Source organism: Siniperca chuatsi, linkage group LG17 (assembly GCF_020085105.1).
Source record: "Siniperca chuatsi isolate FFG_IHB_CAS linkage group LG17, ASM2008510v1, whole genome shotgun sequence".
Lineage (NCBI taxonomy): Eukaryota > Metazoa > Chordata > Actinopteri > Centrarchiformes > Sinipercidae > Siniperca > Siniperca chuatsi.
Window position 1 is genome coordinate 6014069 of NC_058058.1, and position 25778 is coordinate 6039846.

General features: G+C 42.7%; 1 protein-coding gene across 3 annotated transcripts in view; it reads left to right on the forward strand.

Annotated features, from left to right (window-relative positions):
- The window catches only part of cica (capicua transcriptional repressor a), a 37277-nt gene continuing 11499 nt past the window's right edge, over positions 1-25778 (forward strand). For 2 of the 3 annotated variants that reach the window (XM_044171885.1, XM_044171888.1), the window contains exons 1-11: positions 1-189; positions 3693-7415; positions 8158-8434; positions 15080-15211; positions 16660-16813; positions 20073-20172; positions 20320-20502; positions 20865-20991; positions 21275-21447; positions 22645-22777; positions 23231-23313. In XM_044171885.1, coding sequence (XP_044027820.1) covers positions 3906-7415; positions 8158-8434; positions 15080-15211; positions 16660-16813; positions 20073-20172; positions 20320-20502; positions 20865-20991; positions 21275-21447; positions 22645-22777; positions 23231-23313 — 4872 coding nt within the window. In that variant the 5' untranslated portion in view covers positions 1-189; positions 3693-3905. Of the gene's footprint in view, positions 190-2175; positions 3323-3692; positions 7416-8157; positions 8435-15079; positions 15212-16659; positions 16814-20072; positions 20173-20319; positions 20503-20864; positions 20992-21274; positions 21448-22644; positions 22778-23230; positions 23314-25778 lie in introns of those variants that run through there. The other variant, XM_044171886.1, reaches the window with a different exon arrangement.

Genomic DNA, 25778 nt, shown 5'->3' on the forward strand with positions numbered 1-25778 from the left:
GGTGCTTCATTCACCATTTTGCGACTGTAGTGTAGAATGTACAGGGCAGTAGTTTTTCCTCCTTTTAAGTTGCTTTGCCGGAGAAACATGAACGGCCGCTAATTGGCAGCTGCGGACGACTGGCCACCCTGCCCTATTTTACCCGGCGGACTCAACAAAGAACCACACAGGGGTACTCTATTAGCTCTGGTGAGTATAAGCTGCCCACAAATCTTTCTCCTGCAGCACTGCAGTGGGGCTTGTTGTGCTTTTGCCGAGCTGCTAACGTTGTTCATGTTTACTGTGGCCATAAACTGTATTAGCAGTTGAGCTGATCAGCATATTTTCCGATATCTGGGTGGCCTACGGAGAGGAGTAGAGGGCGGACTGGGTGTCTTCTGTGAAAAAAGGGGAGCGGTGCGGTTAGACATAGTGAGCTTGAAACTTTTCCACTAGAAATAAATTCAACGCCATAACTGCCGTTGGACTTCCCAGAACAACTGTTATTTTTCGTGCGTTGTATCAAACCTCGAAAACTCCTCGCTTGTCATTCCTCCTCCTCTCTTACACTGACATATTTTCTTCCTCTTTTTCATGAATCAACGTGGCTGTCTGAATTAATGTGTTTTTGAGGGGCTCGAGGGCCTTCTCCTTGGACTAGTTTGTGGCAACATATTGACACTTTCTCCCGCTTGTATCGCGTTTGCAATAACGCAAATGACGGCGAGGGTCAATACAAAGTTATCCGGGCAGCTTTAGCTGTATTTTCAGACGACTGTCACTTTCGGATGGGCCGAACAACCGACTTTGTCCGCTGTTTGTCGTCGTGTTGTGTGTGACTGTGGAGTGGATTTTCAAAGTTAACGTGTTCTTCTGCTTGGGACATTTCACACTGTCATGCAGCACAGGGAATATGGGCCGTATTACATGGTATTAAGGGTCAATATGCCCGTTAAACCGGTTATTTCCCGGTGACAGTGAGTAGAGGATTTCCAAGGCCTTGTGTGTAGTTGAGGCCTGGTCGCTGCACGCCACGGCCTGCTGTGTTGTGGAGTAAAACTGGTAGTAATCGCGGTACTACGAGGGCTTGACACATACACGGTACTATCCAGCTAAACCAGAGGTGACGACATCACCTCCTGTAATTTGCATTTTCTGCTTTGGGTCTTGTCTAGCTAAAGTTAACAGCTGTTATCTACTCTGGATTGTGATTATCTCAATATATTTATACACCGTGGCCTGTCATTTATAAAGCACTGTGGTAATCCTGTTATACACCTTTAAAGGTGGTGCTCTGCTAATGAAAAAACTTAAATATGCAGTTTGGTGTGGGTCAGAAATATACCATTAAAAATTATTTAGCAACACCTCAGTAGGTTAAAATATACCACAAGGGACTGAAATTCTGTCTAAGTTCACCACAGGACTCTAGGAATCTCACAGGATTTTATATCAAGGTTGGCAAAATATTTGTGGAAGGCATATGTAGTTTTATCTCCATTAGGCCTATATGTTTATAACATAAACATTACAAAGTTAACTCACTTGTATTTCTCTTAAGCTGTTATTAGTTTGTTTTAACGCAGTTGTGTTTGGAAAAAGCGATTATCTTATGACCTTAACCTGGACAATCGCTTAGCCAAACTAAGTTATGCATCCAGGAAAGCAGCAGTTTATGTTTTTCTCACCTCACTTGACTTGTATCGGCTGAGTGCTGCCTACAGTCATGTTGAATATGTATTCATGTCAACCTATAAAACATGGGAAACGCTGTTCTGAAAATAAAATATAGTTGAACTTGTTACCCTGCACTTTGTATATACCTGAGACACACTTACTATAAGTCCCATATTGCTCCATATTTCACGGAGGGGAGTGTGGGTTGCGTCAGTTTGTCTTTAAGCTGTTATCATTAGGCCCATGACTCTGACACCAGCTGTTGTACACAGTGCACTACTGAGTAAACACACGTAGCATACCTCTATCGTGACCAAGTAAGGCCAGCTGCCAAATTATTTTATGGTGGCTGCTCTATGGCTGTCTGTCCAAAATAGGGATTTACATAGAGCACAGTGATGGCTGTGAGCTCTCTAGCGCTCTAGTGTGCACTATCAACTATCTTCACATAGATGTTTGCTGTGTGTGTGGCCTTGAGACAGGTGGCACTCATCTCTGAAAATGGATTTCTCTCTAGCCGATATGGTGTGGCAGATATTAAAAGGACCTGAATGAATGCAAGCCTTCACAGACAAACAGGAAGGGAAAAGAGACAGGCAGACAGAGAGAAAGAGACTGGTGGGAGGATGGATGTAGAAACAAGGACAGACAGGCAGACATGTAAGTTAACAGACAGTTACTGACAAGCAGACATGCCAAATGGTAGTTGATAGACATCAATCCAGAACATTTTGACAGTGAATATCACAGTTGGAGTGAGAAATTTCAAGAAGATGACAGAGCATATAGGGGATGCTTTGATTCTCCCTCTTATACACTTGTCGTTGTCATCTTTCTGGCACTCGTAGCTGTGTGGAGACTCTTGTATTGGAAGAAATGAAGCAGAGCACACAGCAGCTAGGACCTGAGGCAAGTCCGGCACGTATCTCCCACACAGCAAACAAACCAGTTAAATGACAACAGTACCCCGTTCAACAAGTCAGCAAAATCAATCTGTTTTACTTTCTAAATGGAGGCAGAACTGTGAATGAGTCCGGTGTGGAATAGGAGATATTCTGAATGACTCTGGCATGGCTAAGAGCGATACTGAATGGCTCTGGTGTGGAATAACAATTATTCGGAACAACTCTGCTTTTCTGGATGGCGACAGCACAAAATGAGGATAGAGACTTAGAAGAAGAGAAACGAAAGAGGGAGATGAGAGGTAGAAATCAATATTAGACAGAGAATGCAGGCAGGGGATAAGAATGAAAGTGTAATAGTAGCAAAGAAAGAGAGGGAGGAATAAAGTAACGGGAAGTTAGGTAATGGTCTTCCACAGGAAATGGAGTTTGTAGGGGCGGATTGACTCTGCTTTGAAATACATAGATAAAGGTCGCCACCGAGAGAGAGAGGGAGCGAGAGAGAGAGAGAGAAAGGGAGGGTTTCAGTATGCGAGCAGAGAAGGAATTCCCCCGCCTCTACTGCCCGGCCAAGAAGTAGTGTGTGCGTATGTGTGTGTGTGAGAGAGAGAGAGTGTGTGTGAGAGGAGTGCATGCAGAAAGGCTTGTCTGGGCAAATTGCTTCTCACTTTCCATACTGTGTTGTAAGTCGAAATTGTGTTTACCCTACAATATGGCCTCCTGTTTTCAATATGTACCTGGTATGGATGCAGGCCTTGTGTAATGTGAGTAGAACCTGTTATGCAATGAATTAATGTGTAATGAATTTGTAGATGACTCATATTCATTACTACTGTAGTACGATGGTGCATCATTTAGCAGGGAATACATTTATTAAAATTAATGTTTAACTGTTTATTACTATTATTTTTTATGATGCCTGCGATCACAAAGTTCCACTTTGCTGTGCTTTTATTTGGAATTACTTTAATATCACTTTAATGTTTTCATAGATGTTTGATTTTGATTCAATCAGTCACTTTTCCTCTCAAAGCCATGCAGTTAGTAGCTATCTTGCATGGTGAATAGGCTTTGTGCATGTCTGAATGTGTTTGCCACATGAGTAACCCACACTCCCTGTTCCCTTTCTTTCAGAGTTTCTGGAATAAGGTGGGCAAGTGCAGAAGTCGCGCAACGAAGACAGGACAGGATGAGAGAGAGAGGCCCCAGCAGAGGAGGAAAATAGAGAGAATAGAAAGGAGGGGGGAGAAGAAAAAAAAGGCAGAGCAAGAGAGGAACGCCAAAGAGAATCTCTGGGATAAATAAATAAAAAGACTTGTTTGGAGAAAAGGCAAGCTAGATGAAAAGATGAAGCCGATAAAAAAGCAGGGCCGGCGGTCTCCTCCCTCCACCCGGGCCAAAGGGGGGAAGCGTCGCGGAGTGGGGGATGCCCCAGAAGGAGGGGAGAAGAGAGACTCAGATGAGAACAGAGACAGAAGCAGATCCCCACAAAATCGAACACCCTCCTCTTCTTTCTCTTCTAATTCACACTCGGAGTCCTCCCAGGCAGACACAATCAGAGCACGTGACACTTCAGAGGGGGAGGGGCTTCACAGAGAAGGGCTGTCAGACACGACAGTATCACTTGTAATGGATTCTGGGAAAATTTCGACATCCTCGGATGATAGATCAGGGAGGTCAGCTGTGAGCGGCAGCAGCCACAGTGACAGTGGTGGTAGCAGTTGTAGTAACAGTAGTACACCAAGCGCCAACAACAGCCCAAACCCCGCCTCAAGCCGGAAAACAGCCACCTTCAAGGCCCGCGTTCCCAAGAAGAAGTACACCTCTGAACACTGCTCGTCTACTACTGGTAACCATAGCAACCCTTCCTCCAGCACGCCCCCTCCACTTCTTCTTAGTGGTGGGGTCATCGACCATGAGACAACGGGTTCAGGAAGTGACATCTGTGTCTCACACCCTGATGGCAACAATCAGAGTCGGAGCCTGATGGACAATTTCCACAGTAGGACCACTGGCAGGGATGGGCCTCAGGACGGCTCCCCAGGACCCCCTACCCTGTCGTTTGGAGGGGAGAGGGAAAGGCCTGGAAGAGGTGAAGGGGTGAGAGATGCAGAGCGAATGTCGCCCACCCCCCTGCCCCGCTGCTCCTCAACAGACACTGCCAGCGAGCACTCAGCTGACCTAGAGGTAGTCGGCGACACACACACCCTCACACAGATGTCTACACACGCACCGCCCACTCTCCCTGATGCACTGTCTGACGCCCTGGCCAAAGGGCTGAAGAATCAGCGTGTCCTCGCCCGCCAGCTCAGGAGAAGTGACGAGGAGGGAGGAAGCGAAAGGGATGAAGGGAGGAGTTCAGACTTGGTGTTCCGGGCTGGAGTGGTTCGTAAGGTCAGCGGTGAATTTGGAAGCCTGGAGGTGCAACTGAATGGGGAGAAGACGCTGTGCCGTTATCCGTATCAACATGATAGTCCCCCAGGGGTGGTGGACATTATCTTAGATGCCCCGCCTCCTGGTGTCCATCCAATACCTATTGGCACCCGTGTCTGTGTACCATTTGGCAATGAGGAGGGCAGCGAGGGCCAGTGGCAGTGGTACCGAGAAGGTGTGGTTACCCAGGTGGACACACACCCTGCAGTGGCCAACCGCTACCGTGTCCTGCTGTCTGAGGAAAGATCTCACTCTGTTGACGAGGAAGAGGATGGCAGAGGGGCAGCTAATGCTACCCAGGCAGTGTGGGTCTCCCGACAAACACTCCGGCTTCTGGTGCCACCTTGGGACCTGGATCTGCCGTCTGTAGGAGGACGAGATGGAGAAGAGGGGGTGAGAGACAAGGAAAGGGAGCGGGAGGACAGGGAGGAGATGGACGTGGAACAGGAGGTGTGTCGTTTGAGCCGGGGGATGACACCCGGGGTGGGGTCAGTGTTGGGAAGAGGAATGCCCTACCCAGGTATGGTCCCTATTTCCTCCACGTCGGGCCACAACATTACCTCCCCAGTAACCCCAGTGTCAGTCCTCAGCCTTGCTCCTGGCCGAGAGTGGGAAATTGAGAAAGACTTGGAGAGGGAGAGGGACCTCCAGAGAAAACAGGATAGAGAGAGGGAAAGAGAGCGAGAAAGGGAGAACAGTGCAATGCAGCAGCAGCAGCAACAGCAGCAACACCACCCGTATATGCCACTCACCCCCGAAGAAGACATGGAGGTGTCCCACTTTAACATGGTCCCAATGGGGGCGATCATACCTGGGGTCAAACCAATAGCAGTTCCCCAACACCGCCACATTGTCTCTAAGCCCCCACCTGGCTACCTCAATCCCCACCTGTCTGTGGTGCGGGGCATCGGGATCCCCCCTGCGCACCTGGCCTTGAACCCCCACCCCGCTCCTTCACCTGTCCTGTTAGGCCTTGACCCAGCAACCACAGCAGCTGCAGCAGCTGGTGCTGTCATTACCACCCCCCAGCTCCCTCCTCTCCCTCCAATCTCCTCTTCCACAGCGTCCTCCTCCAGAGTAGAGAAGGCCTCAGGAGGAGGGTCTTCCAGTGGAGGAGCAGGTGGTGGCAGTGGATCCGGATCAGGTTCGACCTCCTCCTCACGTTCCCGCACACCACTGACAGCTGCCCAACAAAAGTACAAGAAGGGAGATGTGGTGTGCACGCCAACAGGCATCCGTAAGAAGTTCAATGGGAAGCAGTGGAGGAGACTGTGCTCCAGGGAGGGCTGCTCTAAAGAGTCCCAGCGCAGAGGATACTGCTCAAGACACCTCTCAATGAGGACCAAGGAGATGGAAGCCAGTGGAGGCAGCCGGGAACGGGGTGGAGCCAGCAGCACAGGAACCCTGACGCCGTCTGATCTCCGACTGAGCGGTGGGAGAGCCAGCTCTGAGTTTGACTGGGATGAGACGTCACGGGAAAGCAGCGAGGCCAGCAGCCGTGGAGGAGACTCCCGCCCCCGCTTGGTCCTTCCCTCTCTGCTCCCTCAGGACCTCTCTCGTTTCGACTTTGATGAGTGTGAGGCAGCGACCATGCTGGTCTCCCTGGGGGGCTCCCGCTCAGGCACACCATCATTCTCCCCTATTTCCAACCAGTCGCCCTTCTCCCCTACCCCATCACCCTCACCCTCTCCGCTCTTTGGCTTTCGCCCTGCTAATTTCAGCCCCATTACTGCTCCTGCCTCACTTACTCCACGCCGCCCTCGGCAGCTTAGCGGCACTAAGATGGGCACGCCAGGTGCTGAGCGAGAGCGCCACCTCTCGGGGATTGTGCCCACTTTTCAGACCAACCTCACTTTCACAGTCCCCATGAGCCCCAGCAAGAGGAAGCTCGACAACCATCCGCCCCCTCCGCTGCCTGCAGTCCAGGACTACCAGACCAAACCTGAGCAACAGCAGCTGGTGGGCATAGGGGGAGGGGTGGTGGGAGACCCAACCCTGGGCCACAGCCCTGCCGCCTTCAGAGTCCTCTCCCCCCAGAGTCAGCCCACAACCCCCTCCTCACTTTCCTTCCCCCGGCCCCGTAGCGCCACCAGCAGGCCACCATCCTCCGCTGCCTCCACACCTCCACCCATGCTGGTCTCTCCCACTCCTCCCTCCCCGCTGCCCCAGGAACCCTCCCCACGCCGCATTGTGCCCCTCCGCGATTCCCCAGTCATTGTCCGCAACCCAGATGTCCCCCTGGCCAAGTTCTCTGATGGCCCGTTAGGAAGGAGAGAGAGAAGCCGGTCCAGAGAGCACAGCCAGCCCCAACACACAGCTCCCCCAGGCCTGCAGGTCCCCGTCCCCATCAACGGGGCCACCACTAACGGTGCAGTTCTCCTGCGCAACCCTACATCCACACTTGTCCTGGTCACCTCCAGCTCGGTAAGAGAGTTACTATTTTTTGTTTTTGTGGCCCTAAAAAATGTAGAACATCCAAAATAGTATCACATATTTTTAGTGATGAGTAAGATGATGTAAGAATGCTTGTTCCTGAAATGCTTTTTTGTTGATACAGTAATTTGCTGTTGGTCAAAGGCTGATCTTGCAAAAGTGTCCATCTACACTAATTCAGAATGTTGTTTTGATATTGTAACGCGGGTGATGTATAATCTCTATAACTTTGTCAGTGACTGAGAAACTCCACCTTGAAAGTGAACTAAAAGAATAGTCCACTGAAAATCTTTATTTTTAGTATCAAATAGTGATAGACCTTAAAGGTGGCCCTCAAAAGTTGCTTGTAGCTTGTTCCAAGTCAGCTTGGATTTACAGCAGTTATAATGGAGTCCAGTGGAGACCCAGATACATGGCATAAAATGCATCAAAATTATCTTAGAAACCTCTGAAACCACTCCTGCACTTATAGTGTGACATGGAAGTAGTGTATTAGCCATGTTTTGAAAAATCTATGAGTGTATGGAACATGCTGAACAAATTGATTAACAGCGGAGAAGTGGATTATGTCGCAGAGTTAGATTGAGTAGCTGTTATTTTTTTTGTATTTAATTCACAAAAAATAGATTTTTCAGTTGAATATTATTTTGAAAAAGAATATTAATTTACTATGTTATTGCTACGAGTCAGTTCTCTGCAAATACTAAAAATACCTTTTGATGTCTCCTCCCAGTCCCTGACTCCAGCCACAGTGGGCCATGCCGCCCTGTCCATCCCATCCACCCCCGGGTCGATGCCCACTTCATCAGGCTCAATCCTGTCCTCCTCTAGTTCTGGAGGCAGGGAGAGGGAGAGGAAACCTGAGGGACACCAGGATGCCTCTGAAGGGGCGCTACCACAGCCGGTAGCCTGTCACCCAACGCCGACTGCCCTGCTGCCACTGATACTGCCAGCTGAGTCGCCTCACCCTGCTCCACGCAAGCAAATCATCATGGGACGCCCAGGGACTGGTAAGGAAGGACGGGGAGAGGGAATGAGAGACCACTATGGCACTGTGACTTTGTTCGCGTCAGATACAAAGTCTGCTGAGCCACACTGCCAAATTGTAAAGTAGGAAAGGATGTGCAGGCTGAAGCTTATGTACTCTAGCCTAATACTTCTTGCTTTCATTATCTCTCTAGGGTTACAGGAGTGTCATCAGAGTGCTATGGCTATGACTCATGTACATTTTACTATTGTTTACTTGCAGTGTAACAGCCGTAATACATGGGGCACTGACGCGATGCGTCATGTGGCGGGGTGGAGCTGGGTTTTTTACCTGCTACACAGATTCTGTGTTTGTAGTGTGTGGTTGCGTGACAGCTTCACTTTGTGCATATTGAGTTTTGCAAAGTATTAATGCAGTTGCTTATGCAGGGTTTGAAAGTGTAGGCTATATTAACTGGTACTGAATTAATTAACTGGATAGTTTTAACTACAGGATCATGGATACACATTGATTTGATTGATTTATTTTAAAGTGAAATGTAAAAACACCCAGAAGGTTGCTCTGCTGTGTTGCATTGCCTCTGGAACAATGAGGTATTTATTTTAATAATTTTTAAACAGATTGTACAAATTTTTTCCATTTATTTGTAGTTTTTACCTGTTGGAGGGCTGCGTAGCCACGCGTAGAGAAAAAACTAGACTAGCTGCATACAAATAGAGATGAGCGGCAGGATGCCCACGTGGGTGTGCATGGCTTTCATGGTCCGTGTAGTTTAGTTGATTATAATGGACATGCTTTTCTGTGGGCATGCTGCGGCAGATGTGTCACGCTGCGTCCATTCCCCATGTATTTTGGCCATAAGAAAGCAACCATATTAAAAAAAATTGCCCCCCTGATGTGCCTTTTAAGGGCATTTTGACCTGAGCATTTTTATTGAGTCATTAATACAGTTTTAGAAGGCGTGTATATGGCAAATACTCAATTTTCACAAATGTTTTATTTTTATTTTTTTAATTATAATAAACCATGATAGACAAAGTAAGAATATGAGAAATGATCTGAAAGACTATTTTTTGCCAATAGCACATAATAAACAATTGCTTTATCAACGGCTACCATAAAATCAGCAGTGGACACAGGGTGGACAAAGTACTTGCATTCATACATATTATACTGACAACAAAAAAAGAAAAGCCACAGGTCAATAAATTATAGATGAAGTTTTTGGCATTTTATAAACATTAATTTTGACCCAAGCTTCAGTCCATTTCAGGTCCTGCATGTTGATTTTGGTGTTCTAGGGAGTGTCATACATATAGTATGTTTATTTTCCTTCTTAAATCATACCATCAGTTAACTCTCTTAAATACAAGATGCACTGTTAATGCCAGAAGGAACAGTGTTGTTTGGGGGATAAAGAAAGAGGTTGATGTTATCAGCAATTTTGTGTACCCTCTTTCAAAGCATGTAGTTGGGCAAAAATCTGTTGTGAAAATATTTTGTCAGGTTTGTGTGCACACTGTTGGATATAAGAAAATTGGCCACTGAGAACTAGAGGTGTTTGGGTTAATCATATACTGTATGCTTGTTTCCATGCCAACCTTCCATGCGATATTACAGCCAAAACTCAGAAATGTTACTTTTAATATATGATTAAGGAAGATGGCTTCCATTTGAAATGCATGACTTCTCATTTTGTGTAATTTTAACACACACTTTCTAAATCTGAAAACGGAAAGTATAATAAATGTACAGGGATTTGTCTTAGTGCAAGAGAGATATAGGCAATTTATAGGTTGTTTAGTTTCACAGTTCATACTGACAAAATGTAGTATATACAAGTCATACACATTCAAGAAACATGACATGGTTGCAGCTACAGAAGATTTGTTTAAAACCATTAATACAAATGTCAAAAGTAGCAGATTTAAATCATGGGAATCTTTGAATTATACATTTTTATATTTAGTATTTCATAACCCTATTCTGATTGAATGATAATTTCTTGACTTCATGTGGGAAAGATGTAGAGTGAAACCTTTTTCTTCTGAGGTGTGCAGATCAGAAAAGGTTTGATATATCAGTTGCTATGGCAGACACCCAGACCTGCTGCTTATTGTGTGTAATTTGTGACTCAGTGTGTGTAGTGTTGAGTGTGCATGTGTGTGAGTGTGCAGGGGGTGTCACCCTTTTTATTTATACGCGTGTGCGTGTGTGTGTGAGAGAGAGATAAAGGGTGTTTCACAGAAACTTTAAAAGGATATTGACACGTCTAGACATGCAAGACTAAGAGCAGGAGTGCAGAGAGCAGCAAGGACATTCACACCTCCTCCTCCACCCCACACACACACACACACACACTCATCTGTGTGTTCCAGACAATCAACAACCTCAGACAGGGCATCAAGGGCAGGTCCAGCATGATGTGAATGTGTTTCATCACTTACAGCAGAAAAAGGAGTAATTGTATTGCCGGCGTGTTGTCATGGATACGCTGTTTCCACCGGTAGAATTAGCGCAGTAAAGCGTTGAGGCCTGAGCTGATTACCGGAGTGCGCTTTTATTGCTCTCTCCCTCTCACATCCCTTGCACTGCTGCTAACAGCCACCTGCCTCTGTAGCTTAACGTTTCCTCCGCCATACATTTTTAAAAACACCTAGAGTCACAATGGGCCCAGAAACAAACACAGGCAGAAGGCAGTGGAGGCCCCACGGCTGAGATCTCTCCTATATATAGCCCAGCTCAAGTGCAGCTGCATTAGCATCACAAGTTTCATTACTGCTCTCTTTGAGTACATCTGCAGCCTTCAGTGAAGAAGAGATAAGAGCTCAGATGTAGCTGAGGTCCCATCTTGTTACACAGCTCAGGAACTGTATTATTGCTTTTGCACCCACAGGAGAAATTATTTGGAAAATTCTCCAGCGGTAGTAATGTGTAGTCATAGGACAGGTGGATATCTACAGTTGAGTAGCATAATTTTCCCACCTTAAAGCGTGAAAAGACAGCTGTTCACCCCATCAGGTGTATTTCTTTATCACTGCTGCCTCTTGCTAGTCATCACTGTCAGCACTTCAAGTAAACCAATAGAGACAGATGGATATCCGAGCATCCGACAGTTTCTGTCTCTGATATTTTTCACAACTCACCACTGCCAGTGCTCCCCTGGAATATTCATGCCTCGCCTCTTCAGGGTGTCAGGTCCTTTTTAAAGGAGTGTCTCTCTTTCCGACTTCTCCAGTCTGTGGCACTCAGCCTCAAGCCCATTTGTTCCTTCTGAAGTACATTTAAAAAAAATTGTCACCCAATGGATAGTTTAATTTTTTTAAAAGCTCAGTAATTTCCTGAAACAGCTGGGCACTGTAGCTTTTAGCAAACATTACTCAAACAGGAGTAAATCATGCATTTGTCAGGGACTATTTTCAGTGGTGGATTAATACACATTTGGTGTTCTTGTGGGTAATTGCAGGAGTAGGATGGTGTATGTCAGATTAATTTAAACTAAATTACGGTGCCCGTGTTCATTGCAAGTAAGGAAAAGGTCACCCAGTCCAACGGTTTGGCTCACTGATGTGTTTTTAATAGTTTTTGGAAAGAGCAACAATAAAGCTCTATGGCACAGAGTAATACGGTATATCAGGCTTTGGCTAAAACAGACAATACTTGTGATTAATTCATTGTTAGTTTTGGTCCTTTCACGGGATTTGTTGACAATGAGAAAGATTTTGAACATTGCCAGCTTTATTTTTTTTTTAAATGCTGAAATGTCACCTACTACAGGTTAATTTTTATTGATTTTGTTTGCATTTTAATCCTCATACAGTTACATTTGGTTGAGGCAGAGTTGTAAAGTAAGGCAGATCAAATAGTAATTATGTGTAGTTTAACCACAACTGTGGGTGGAAACAGTGAATAATGTTAATTTTGCACTTCCACCGGGTGACATTCTGACTCATGTATCTTTACTGTTAGAATATTGAGCCTATAAACATTTCCTGTTGCACTGCTCATTCAAATTAGTCTCTGTCTCTGTCTCTTAGTCTCATTTGCCACGTTCAGTTGGTTCAGTCCCTGAAGTTGGCTGGTCTCCACACTGCTGATTAGAGCTAGACCGATATATTGGCTGCGAGTTTGACTTGGGTGAAGGAACTTTGCAGCTGTTGGCTCAAATTACCCTTTGTTAATGATTTCTTGTGATCATCATTCACTCGCAGATATTTCCCAAGACTGGTTGAATGCTTCAGCTCGATGTGTCGTTTCAAAAATCTGTGACCCATCAGATTCTGTGACCCAAAACACCAGCATGCCAGGTGCCGTAAAACACAGTGCGTGAGCGTCGTTAACTCTTGTGTGAGGGAATGACGTTCATGTTGCAAACGGATACGTTCAGTGCACTGTTCACCAAAAACATGAGCGCGTTCAAAGAATGGTACTCTTTGAGCGGGTTCATGCACAACACTGTCTATCTTGGATAAATTCTTAAAAAAAAAAACAAATCTAAGGGATCTGTATCAAGATTGTTTGTTTATGTTATCTTTATATGTAAAAAAATATATAACATTTTTTGAACTCCTAAATATCAGTTGGGCTGTACTGCTGATATGTCCTTGAGCAAGTAATTAGAGTAAAAGAGTTGCTGCAGTATATCTGAATCTGACCTCTGACCTACCTGTGGATGGTCAAATAAGGAGGAAAGTGATATATACTTTTTTTTTTTTTTTTTTTTTTTTTTTACAATAATGTATGTTATCAGTACTATTTCGGGTCTTTCCTGCCTTAAGAAAACACTTCTGGTGTGTAAAACATTTGAATAAGCCTCACTTCCTCAGCTGAAGTTCCTCATGCAAACAGCAGCATAAACTGCCAGTAAGTAATAAGGAGTGCAAAGGTCAGAGCTGCAGAGCATAGTGATAATAGTCATATGATACCAGAATCAGTAATCAGCAGAGAACTTCTTGAACACAGTGTGTAACCAACAGTACATTCAGGACATATTTACATTTATTTCGTTGTCTAGCACAGCAGTATCAGGATCTCCATTTTACATGAGCCAAAGCCGGCGAATGGTTAGCTATAAATAGACCATTTTAATACTTTATTATAAAATTCTTAATGGAAACGGAAACTGGACATTGCAGTGCTGCAGCGGGGTTCATAGTCAGTTTATTTCCACCAGACTAGACCTATATGTGGAATACTGCAGTCAGGTGAGGACAGCTGAAATCTTCATTATATAAATGTACAGGCACAGAGAATGAACTGCTGCTGATAAAACCATTCCATAAAACCACTAATCCACTGATTCCCAAAGTAGAAATATCTAAAAACGCAGCTGTGATGGCATTAGTAGGAATAGTTGTGGTTGTTGTTGCACTTGTGGTGTTATTGAAGTTGTAGTAGTAGTAGTAGTAGTAATAGTAGTAGTAGTACTGGTAGTTGTAGTAATAGTAGTAGTAATAGTGGTAGTATTAGCAGTAGTAGAGCTTTCAGTGGTGTCGTATCGTGATGATATGAACATATTGTGATATCTGCTATTCAAATGACTTTTGTATCATGTATCTCCAAAGTGTCAACTTTTCATCAGTTAAGAAAAATGGTTTTCTGCTTTGTGACAGTGCTTTTTTCAGGTAACCCAACAGGTGTTTAAACGATTTATGTAGGAGTATATTCCTAACATTTAATCCTTCAGTTTATCAGAACAGAGCTAAAGTGTCTACAGCCATGCTGGCGGCTCTGTGAGGTTAATATTTTTAGGCACAGCTTTGAGCTAAAATTAGCATGTTAACATGCTAATGTTTAATAGGTATAATGTTTACCATGTTCACCATCTTAGTTTAGCATGTTAGGATGCTAACATGTGCTAATTAGCACTGAACACAAAGTACAGCTTAGGATGATGGGAATGTTAGTAGTTCTGCAGGTATTTAGTAAACCAAAATATTGGACAAATTAAAATTTTCTAAATCACCAAATTGGACATACGTGGTTTTCATTGGACATTGACTATGTGAAAAGTTTTGTCTGATGTATTGCAAAAGTATCTCTTAATTTAATTACTGTATATGTGGTTTTGCATGGATATTGTGATATACTGTATATCTGTATTAGGAAAAGACATTAATATTGTGATATTGCTTGTAACCATATGACCCATCTCTAAACAGTAGTAATAGATTTGTGTACAAATTAAACTTGTACTCTGTAGTCTGTCTTGGCTTGAAATGGTTCCCGGCTCCCACTGCAGAGACAGTTCAGTTCAGAGTCTGAGCTCGGCAGCAGTGTGGCAGCAGTCTAGACAGCGAGTAGTCTGGAGTCTGGAATCTCTGTGGATAAAATAACAGGTTCCCTCATCACATCACACACCACATGACCCCTCAACTCACATTATCCTGAGGGATGGTTTCTGTGTGTGTGTTGGAGAGGGGGGCAGAGTAGGTGACTGAATACACAACTCCATTCATGGTCTTCAGTCTATGGCAGTTTCTATGAAAGTGTAGTTTTTAGTAGCGCTTTAGTTCATCGCTGGCTGACGATCACATAGGATTTCACATACTGCCAGAGGGCAGAGCGCTACCTTATGTCTACAGTCCATGATACTGAGATGGATAAACATGATGACATTTCACTTTTTCTCTCTCTCTCTCTTCTCTATCCCTTCGTGTTCCCACAGTTTGGACCAACGTGGAGCCTCGATCGGTGCCAGTGTTCCCTTGGCATTCACTTGTCCCTTTCCTGGAGCCCAGCCAATCAGGAGTGGCTGCCCAGCCTGCTGATGGCCAACAGCTTGTCAATCAGAGCAAAGGTAGCAAATGACCCCACTCTTTTTCTCTGTACAAGACATCATGACTTTTTATCTGGGAGAGGGACACAGAGGGCTAATTTCACTGCTTGTGCCCAAATATATATTTATAACTATATATAATATAAACAAGTATGTCCCACAATATTATAATCACAACAGGAAATAGGGCTGTGTTTCTCAAATAACGACTGCCAAAACACTCCAGTACACAGCCAGTACAAATGTTGGTTGGACACACCAGCAGCCAAGTCAGTGTTTCCCAAAACAGTTACGACTGAATTGAAAATCAGCACAGTTGGTGTTCACACCAATATAGTTCCAGTAACATTGTTGATAACACTATTTATTGACTGGACTGCTAAAATTTATTCAGAGACTAATTTGGACTGGTGGGGATGGTCAGTAATCGAAATGCATTTTCTTTTCCTCAGAGCTTCATGAGGTCTTATCTAAGGTCTTTAAGTTATCTTTCTTTTCTATCTGTTTTAGGGCTGCATCTATTGGTTTATCATTTAGTCTATGAAATGTCAGCAAACAGTGGAAAAAATTTCTGAGAGCCCAAGGTCATATCTTAAAATGCTTTTTTTGTCCGACTAGCAATCTAAAACACAAAGATATTTGATTTGCTAAAATATATGACAAAGAAAAGCAGCAAACCCTCACATCTCAGAAACCAGAACCAGCAAATAGTTGGTATTTTTGCTTGTAAAATGGTGATTCATTTTCTGTCAGTTGACTAATCGATTAATTGACTAATCAATTGAGTTCTAGACTGTTAAATAAACCATCTTACTTTTTGTGAAATTATAATACTTCATGGCTGCGTCACATTATCAGTCTCAAAAGAAAACAGACAGTTATATTTCTATTTTAGGATGTATGAGCATAAAAGATAAAACCAACCTTTAATTTGGGGGATTTGTTTTCAGAAATCACCACACCGCATACAGTCTTCTAAGCATTTTTTCCATGTAAATAGATGCTACAAGAATTCTTGGCTAAGTTATAATGGTCTAAAAAAATTAAGGCTAGTCTGCATAAACCCAGTAAAAGGAAGCAAGCTCACTAAATGGCTACAATTAACTTTGTTAACAAACACCTGCAGTATTTAAAAAAATAAAAGCGGTGTCAACAAAGTTTTGTAATTACTAGATTTAATGACAAAATACTTCTGTAATGTACAGATGCAGTCACTAAACCCTTGAGGGAACATTTCCTTCATATGTGAATAGTCTTTAACTCAATATGAAGTATTCTTCTTACTACTGCAGCAGATTATTACATAGATGTAGTCAGAGCTCTCACACCTCCCACAGTCAGTTGGCCAGAATAGAGCAATCCATCAGGGCATGCAGGGTAGCCCTGCTTTTACACATATGGCACTGTTACTTACTTTCATAATGTTTGTCACTAATTGGCATATACAGTAAATGGCTTTTATATTTCAGAGCCTCGTTGCGGTGTGGCCCTGGTGAGCGACGGGCCGTCCGGTCCTCCAGACCTAGACACGGGATCACCGTCATGCCCTCCCCCGACCAATGACAATCCTCCTAGAGACAGGGGCGGGGCTGACAGCGAGACAGAGAGTGATACAGATGACCCGTAAGTACAAAGAAGTTGTTTTTTTAGCTGATTTTTTTTCCCTCCTCCCTGGTATTATCAAGATCAGTTTTGAATTTGTTATGCAAATTTCATTTTTGGCACAAAAAAGTACAAATTTTAATTAACAAAGCAGAATACAACAGTGTAGTGCTCAGCAGTGTTGGTTGTCAAAGTCCAGCAGCAGCTACGGGTGGCATATGGAATCAAGAGAAGAAGTGGAAGAAGCACAAGAAACAAAAGATTTGATTTAAATTCAGGTGTAGAGTAGTGTTGTGGCACATTGACCACATTGTGAAATAAGTCCAGTGCACCAGTCAGACACTGGAAACAGCCAGACAAATGTTGATCCAATTTTGGTCTTGTTTACATGCAAGTGCAGTAATTTATATCTGTCTGTTATTCACATATAAACTCACTGACTTGAAGTTGGGTGTTTATTTAGTAGCATACAGTAGATACTGGTTCATTAACATAGTATCTTTTAATTATTTAATTATCATTACAAAGCAATATATTCCTGATTTTCCTTTATCTACTCAGGATTTTTTGAGTCGAAATGTTCATTTGAAAAATGATATGTATCCATTTAGAAAAATAATAGTCTGTAGCTATATTTCATTATTCATTATACTTAAAATATGGAAAAGCACAAAAAATCAAAACAAAAAAACAATAGTGTTGTCAACCAAGTTCTTAAGCTATCCTTCTGTACTTTAAAAAGTATCATAACTTATTTTGGTGCTGCATTTAAGTGGTATAAACTCATTTTGAGCAACCACTTTATACATTGTGTTTCCTTTCTGCGACTCTGGTTATGACTCAGTAGAAGGCAGATAGTAACTGTAGATTATGTTAGACACAGTTTGTCGCTGCAGTTTGAATCACTGGCTTTAAAATTTGCTACGCTCAGAACAGGTGCACTGAAATCCACCTCTGACAGCAAAATTCAAAAGAAACAAACAACAACAAACAACTTTTCTACCAGCTGCATCAGTGTGTTTGTCTGGCAAGAGTTGTACAGTCTGTGCTTGCTCATTCCACTCAGTCTCAGGCTGCGTCGCTACGTCTGGCTGGGTTATTGCTCTTTCAGAGTGACTCAGACAGGCTGCGTGGCTGTCTGGCTGGTAGTGTGGTTTCGAATGTTTCAGGGTCACTGTGCTCACAATGATGGCGGCTGTTTGGAGCCGCCATCACTGTGAGCACAAAAAAAATGCTTCAGCAAACTGTTGCAGTGGTTACACCTGTTATCTGGCTACATCTCAATGGAGAGACTAATGACATTAATAAAAACAAAGTCGAGACATTTGATTTGAGCTCGATTTATTAGCTGTTTTACTCTGCTTGCATAAATACATCCCCATTGTATGCATCTGTAAGCAATACTGTATATAAGTATAATAATCATTTTTTTAAACTTTTATTTGTTTGTTTATCTACCGCTTCTTATCTGTCCATTCTCAGTCTTTTACCCCTTTCTTGCTTTCTTTTTTTGTATTTCTTAACTGTTATACGCACACAAACTGAAACATCCCCTCTGTAGTAAATAGTACAGCACACGAATACTAGTGTACGACATCACCTGGCGGAAGTATGGTGTAGTGCTATGGTGTGGTCCTACTGAGAGAAGTATGTCATGTACACGAGTTGCCAGCAATAGTTTGCTGAAGATGTTCAATAAGCCTCCTATCACCATATTATGTCTCCCATGATGGTTCCTGTTTCTCACTACAAAGAAAGCTTTTACAACACGCACACGTTCACCCATACGCCTATAAACATGCACACAAATAGCACATCTGACTTAACCACAACCAAACTCTCATGTAACTCCAATCTCCCTGATGCCTTATGATTGCTCTGGTGATTGTGACATTGTATTTTTTTTGTCTTGTGTCCCACGGCTTAATTTCTGCCTACACGGACACTGTGTGTGTTACTCTTTAGCCTTTTTTGTTTATATAATCGTTGCTGTATTATGTGTGTTTGCTGTATATAATAAAAATGCTTTAGTAAAACTAGACAAGAAAGCAAAAAACCCCGCCATATTCATGTAGTCGCGACTTGACACTGAGTTCACTCTCTAACAGAGAGCCAGACAGAACATTCTGTCTGCCGCGTGTCACAGATTCAAAAGACTTTTCTGGTAGTCATAACTTTTATGCTCACAATTGAAACTGTTTTCATACTAGTTGTGCCAAGAAAAAAATCTATCCAGTTTTATTCACCACTGATTTATTAGACATTTTTTCTCTATCGCTAATAGTTGGGAAGTCTGTTGTGTATGTTTCAAAGAAAATTGCACAAACATAACCTGTGAAAACCAGAATTTGTAACTACTTATTGGCTGATTGTTTGTGCCTGCGAGGTACTGGCTCATTTTGATGAACCCTCTTCCTTTTTCAGTATCTCTCTTGATTTATGTTTTATTATTCATGTTCTCTTTTTTGCTCTCTGCAAGTGTCATCACTAATACTATACTTTTATTGAAATAATCATAAGAAATTGTAGACAAATTAATGTTTATTTTACTACTCAGTTTCTCCAACAGCTGTAACAGAATAGTAATTCAAACTTAACCCAGTCTGTGACAGCATTTTTGTTTGCTTTTTTTATTTACTCTGTGTCTGGTTGCTTTTTCCTGGAAGCTTGGCTCACAAGAAGAGTGCAGTTTATTAGTAGTAGAAACAGTAGTTTCTGTGGAATTAACTGATTAGATACATGCTAATAGTATTTAGCATGCGCAGTGATAACAACCACGGCTGAACAGATAAAGAAAAGTGCATTGATTACGTTAACAGTAAATTAAATGAAAAGAAAGTCAGGAAGACAAAGGGAAAACACTGTTCTGGTTGGCTGACATGTGATCTCTGGGCTGTGTGTTGCAGAATCAATAAAAAAACAGGTGTCTGCAGGTAACCACTTTAATCAAAAGGCACATTTTTTGTAGTTTATACAGCATAACATGTCATACTGGTTAAGTGCTTACTGTACATCAAATGGAACTTTATGGAACTTTGTCATCAAACCACAAAGGTGTGAAATACACTAAAAACATTTGAAAAACAGAGTTAGATCAAAGACATTCTATTACACAGTATCTTAATCAGTGAGAACCATTGTGTCTTGAATTCCTCCCTAAATTCTCCACAACCCTTCAGCTTTGTTACTTTCCTGAAAGTCCCTCACAGTAAGGAATCTCACTTGATTTCCTGTCTCTTGTAGACTCACAGTTTCACTTTTTCTTTGTGTGTGAATGCAGGTTCTCCCCGGGTGTGACCAACGATCCGGCGCCCTCCACTGGCCCCATGAAGAGACGCACGCAGTCCCTCAGCGCCCTGCCCAAGGATGGAGACAGGAAGGTCAGTCCACCATGCAGACAGACAGTCAATTAGTAGAAAAGGCAAAAAGATACAAAAAAACAGAGAAAGATTAATGCTTATTAAATGTCACTCTTACAGTTTACCATAAATGTCTAAACTTTCTGTCCTCTTCCAAACACCAACCAGAGGGAGAAGGACCATATCCGCCGTCCCATGAATGCATTCATGATCTTCAGTAAACGCCACCGGGCCCTGGTGCACCAGCGACACCCCAACCAGGACAACCGGACAGTCAGCAAGATCCTGGGGGAGTGGTGGTACGCTCTGGGGCCCAACGAGAAGCAGCAGTACCACGATCTGGCCTTCCAGGTAAAGATTCTCTCTAAAATGCTTTATGCTCTTATTTTCTTAAATTTCTTCAAATTACAGTTTGTTTTGCATTGTCAGGGTTAAAGGGTACAGTTAAAATTCTTGCAGTTAATTGATCAGAATGTTTTGAGCAAAATATTTTTGCATTTACTTTCATACAAATAAATGTGCAGTTTACTAGTAATGACTATAACACACTAGTACCTCTTTAGTCCGTAGATGAGAGCTTTTAATTTTGTGCTCCAGACATCCAGATTCAATAAGGTGATAAAAAAAACTGGGTAGTTTTCATGAGCAGTGAAAGGCACCAGAAACTCAAATTGCATCAACAGAAAATTAAAGACCCTCTCCTTCTCCTCCAGGTGAAAGAGGCCCACTTCAGAGCCCACCCAGACTGGAAGTGGTGCAACAAGGACCGCAGGAAGTCGCTGTCAGAGGGCCGTGGGACAACAAAGGAGTCACGGGAGAGGAGCATGTCAGAGAGCATAGGTGTGTGTGTGTGTGTGTGTGTGTGTGTTGATTAGCATTGATTAGCATTTCCAAGCCAATGTACAAAATGGCTTTTGCAAGGAAAACTTTTTAGATCAGTCATAGTCATACTGAACCATTTTCTGAAAAAATGGACTGTAATTATAATAACCTTGTACTGATTTTCATTGCATATTGCAGGCATTTTGCTGATGGTGTGGATTTTATGGAACTGATTCAAGTTCTATTGATCTGTTCTGTGATATTTTATCTTTGCTCAGAGTCTTTCTCCTCTATTCTCCAGATCCCCATTCGGAGTCCCAGGTGCTGGAGGGGAAGGGAGGAAGCTCAGGCTGGCCAGGGGGATCAGAGCGTCGAGGGGGGCTGTTTATGGGGCAGCACCCCCGTCCCCGAGCCTTTTCCCAGAGTGCCGTGCACACCCTGGAGCAGAGGGAGAGAGAGGGAGACCTGGAGAAGGTAGGAGGTTGTTAATCTGTAGCTCAAAGGCAGCAAATAGACTCTGGAGATTTAAGAATGTGAAGCAAACTGTTCCAGATCACTAGCTAGTTTAATCTTAAAGCTAGGGTAGGTAATGTATTTCAGAAGCATTTTTTGTTACATTTGTTGAAATTCTCTTTACATTCCGACAGCAATCAATAAATCAAATGCTCTGAAAACAAAAAGAAAAAAATCTGGCATCTGTGGCTGTCGCAGCCCTGTAATAAGCCCATCCAATCATTTCACAAATGAAATAATTGGCTGGTCTACCTGCCTACCTGCCCACCTGCCTACCTGCGCGCACTCTGCCTGTGCACTCATTGTGCAATAAAATGTGTTTTTGGGGAGTGGCTTTGGAGGTAGGCCTGAAGGGAGGGGGTGGGATTTTTTCAGGTGGATACTTTCGAAATCTAGCTGTCTGTTGCTAGTTTCTCTACCCTAGCTTTAAAGCTAGAGAGAGTTAAAATCATGTGCTTTCAGTCAAGTCAAGAGTATTATTCAAGCACTTTAAACACATTTGTTGCATCTAAGAGAACAAAGAAAAAATAAAACAAATAAAATTGCAGAAAATAAAAGCAACAGACTGAAGTAATTCTTAAACCGAAAAAACAGGGCCAATGCTTGTGTATATGTGAGCGCCTACGCACCAACATGCGTGTGTATATTCACAGATAGCAGAATATATATGTCCTTTACACTACAGAGCACTTTGGTTGAACTCTACAATTGAAAGCATGCTGTTCAAAAACAGTTCAAATGGACTCTCTTTGTTCTTTGTGTGAGGGCTTGAGTTGTTGCTGCTGAAAACCCACTGAAAGCTCTGGGGGAGCTCAGCCTCCAACTTCAAAGGTTTCACTTTCTACTTTTTTAGTGCCTTTGAAGGTATGAGACTGTAGTGTTTGCTGCTTTGCTCCTATTTACAGATGGATATCCCTGCATGTTAGCTCTTTTGTTTTGAAGGCATTCATTTAATGCTGGTGGCTGAGCCATATATCTATGTATGCATGCTTTGATAATAAATATAGTACTTATGTATGAAGTGTTGTTCGTATCTACTTAAGGCTTTTCTTTTAGGTTATAAAATATTGTTTCTGCAGCAACTACAAAAACATTTCTTTTTAAAAATTGTAAAACTGTAAAATGCCTTTTGTCTTTTTCTTTTCTCCACTGTGCCAGGAGGATGGGGCGAGTTTGTTTCGCCACCGGCCCCTGCCTCAGTCCCTGTACCAGGGTGGGGTCAGTGAGGACGTGACCAGTGACGAAGAGCGCATGGTCATCTGTGAGGAAGAGGGGGACGATGATGTCATGGGTGATTAAGATGATCAGCAGAGTGGTCTAGTTGTGGTTAGAGAGACTGTTGCATAACCACAAAGTCATAGTTTCAGTTCCCACAACGATCAGTGTGTCTTTAAAAAAAACTTCAGCCTTCTTAGTCAGAATGACAAAATCAGCAAAACACCTAAAAGCTAAAAAAAGTGTATGTGTCATCTGGTGAGCCCTGGCCCTAGCCCTGGACTGTTAATTCATAGTGTTCAAATATAGCAATAACAATAGCACATTGGTTATTGGGGCTATTTGATGGTGATACTGGTGGTTTGAAGGCAGCCTTTCCAAATTTTTGTCCAGACCCCATCAATGTTGCTTCACTTGTCTGATTGCAAATTAAATAACTTCCAGGGAACAGTTGAAAGTATGTTTGTTTAGCCCTCTTTGTTGAAATTTGTTAAAAAGCTGACCTCTGATATCCATGTCCCACCCTCAGAGGATTCCTGTCCTGAAGGCTCCATTGACCTCAAGTGTAAAGAGAGAGTGACGGACAGTGATGAGGACGAACCAGATGGACAGGTAGTTGCAGTGATCATCAAACAACTATCCACAGTAGACTTCACTTTGAGCTAGATTTTACTGGGCAACCATGTCTCTCCCTTCCCCCATTTCATATTGGATATATACAATATAAAGGAAATGATTCATTTTTTTTATTGATTAATTTATTTTTTATTCAGTACTTGTTTCTGATATGTATATGGTCTCCGCATAAAGGAAGCAAGTATAAGTTAACCAGATTTACTAAAAAGCTGCACTGCAAAAGCATATTCTATTTATTAAAAACTGAGGGGCGAATTCACAAAAGGATTGCGTGTCTTTTGCGCCCGCTAAACCTGCATAAATAAGGCAAAAAGAAACTGTATAATTCGCAAAGCACCCGCAAATAGTGATCTGCACCCCTAACTGTGCTGCCAAGCAAATAGCGTCTCGGTGGTCTGGTGCTACTTCTACTATTTATTATATTATTTGCAGAGACCCAACAATTCCCACCATGAGCAAGCCCTTGGCGACAGTGGCAAGGAAAAACTCCCTTTAAGAGGCAGAAACCTCGAGCAGAACCAGACTCAGTGTGGGCAGCCATCTGCCGCTGCCGGTTGGGTTGAGAGAGAGAGAGAGCAGGAGGAAAGAGAGCACACAGTAGCACAATGCAAATTCCACATAGAATTTTAACATATTAGTAATGTAATGGTAGTGGTAATATTAATAAAATAATAATAGTAAATATTAAAATAATAATAATGATAGGAATAATGATGATAATAAAATCATTACATACATTCATTTGGCGCCCCTTTCTATGCAAATGAGCCTCATTGCAAAAAAGGTTAAATTCACAAACACCAGCGCTAATAGCCACATGCAGTTAGAGTGAAATTATTAGTGTAGAGTTAGTGGTAACTGAAGCACATTCATAAAAGGGCGTCACACCCAGACTTTCCAATGATCATGGCTGCAGTGATTGTAGCCAGGTGAAGCAATAGTGCATCACAGTACATTATATGTGCACAGTTGGCACAGAAACAGTACAATTCCTGATTTACCATGAGGGAATGAAACTGAAAAACAACATAAAACCTGCTGCTGTGAGAAACGGAGACGGCAGCTACGCACTGTAACAGTCCAGCAGCACAGAGCAGAGTAGGAGAGAAAACAGCTCTCCATGCGCCCAGAGGCATGAGGGAGAGCGCACAGTTAACACCCCAAATAACAATCACTCCATACAGAGTGAGTCATAGAAAAATGAGAGACATCCCGCAGATAGAAACGAATGAAAGAGCAGGGGGAGTTATTAGATAATTAGAATAGTTATAATAAGTAAGGTCAGTTCTCTTTCAAATCAAACATCTCTTTCAACATGAGTGGAAAGTATTGTTCTTGCAACTGCATTTATAACATTTATTGACTCAAACATTGCTTAACAGGGTTCCCACAGGTCCTTGAAATCCTTGAAAGTTTGTGAATTTGAGGGAAAAAATCAAGGCCTTGAAAGTCTTTGAAAATAGACATAAAAAGACATGGGTCTTTGAAAGGGCTTGAATTTATATATTTTGAGCTGAAATACAAATTTTTTGATATCTTATTTGACTTAAAGTAACATCACTAACACATTCAAGCCTCTCTCTCTTTTTTATAATTGTCTTCGAGCTTCTCTTCTAAAGCCTGCTAGTTCTCATTATAAAAATTCTCAGTGTTGTAACTAATTAACCTTGATCTGTTTCTCAAACTTTGCCATGTTGGGTCCTTGAATTTGAGGGAATTTGGCCTGGAAAGTCCTTGAAGAGTCCTTGAAAAGAAGGTGTGGGAACCATGGCTTAACCATGTCATGTGATATGCTACGTCAGTACACCATAGGAACAGATATTACTGGGACCACTACAGAGAATTGCAGATGAACATTTAACAGATGCAAAACAATGGCAAATTGCACTCAGCTAAAGAGGTCAAAACTCCAGCAACACTTGTAGTATATAGAACAACTTTAATGTTAGACCAACATGTTTCGGCTTGCGGCCTTCATCAGGGTCATCATGGAACACATTACAAACAACATTTATATAGGGCAGGTATGCCCTAGGTAAAACTATTCAAATGGGTAAAAAAGTATGAAAGACAACCAATCATATACATCTGCACACATATCAGCCAATGGGGCACCTACAAAGGTGGGTTGGGTATATGGTCATGTGGCTACAGGCCAATTGTAGTCCCAGACTGGCAGGGAGGGATGGGGAGGGTCTAATAAGGGACATGGATGACGCCATATTAAGTAGATAAACTGGAGAAGAGCAACTAAGGGGTGGTACTAAGTTTGTGTAGAAAAGGCTTTGACCCAAAATGTGCCTATTTGATGTGGCATGCTTGCACTCAGCTGCAAAACTTTATGGCCATGTTTGTGCTGTACTATCATTAATAGTACAGCATAGTGCAATATCTTTTGTGAATCGGACCTTGAGACGGGGCAGATAGCGGTTGCAAAGGCA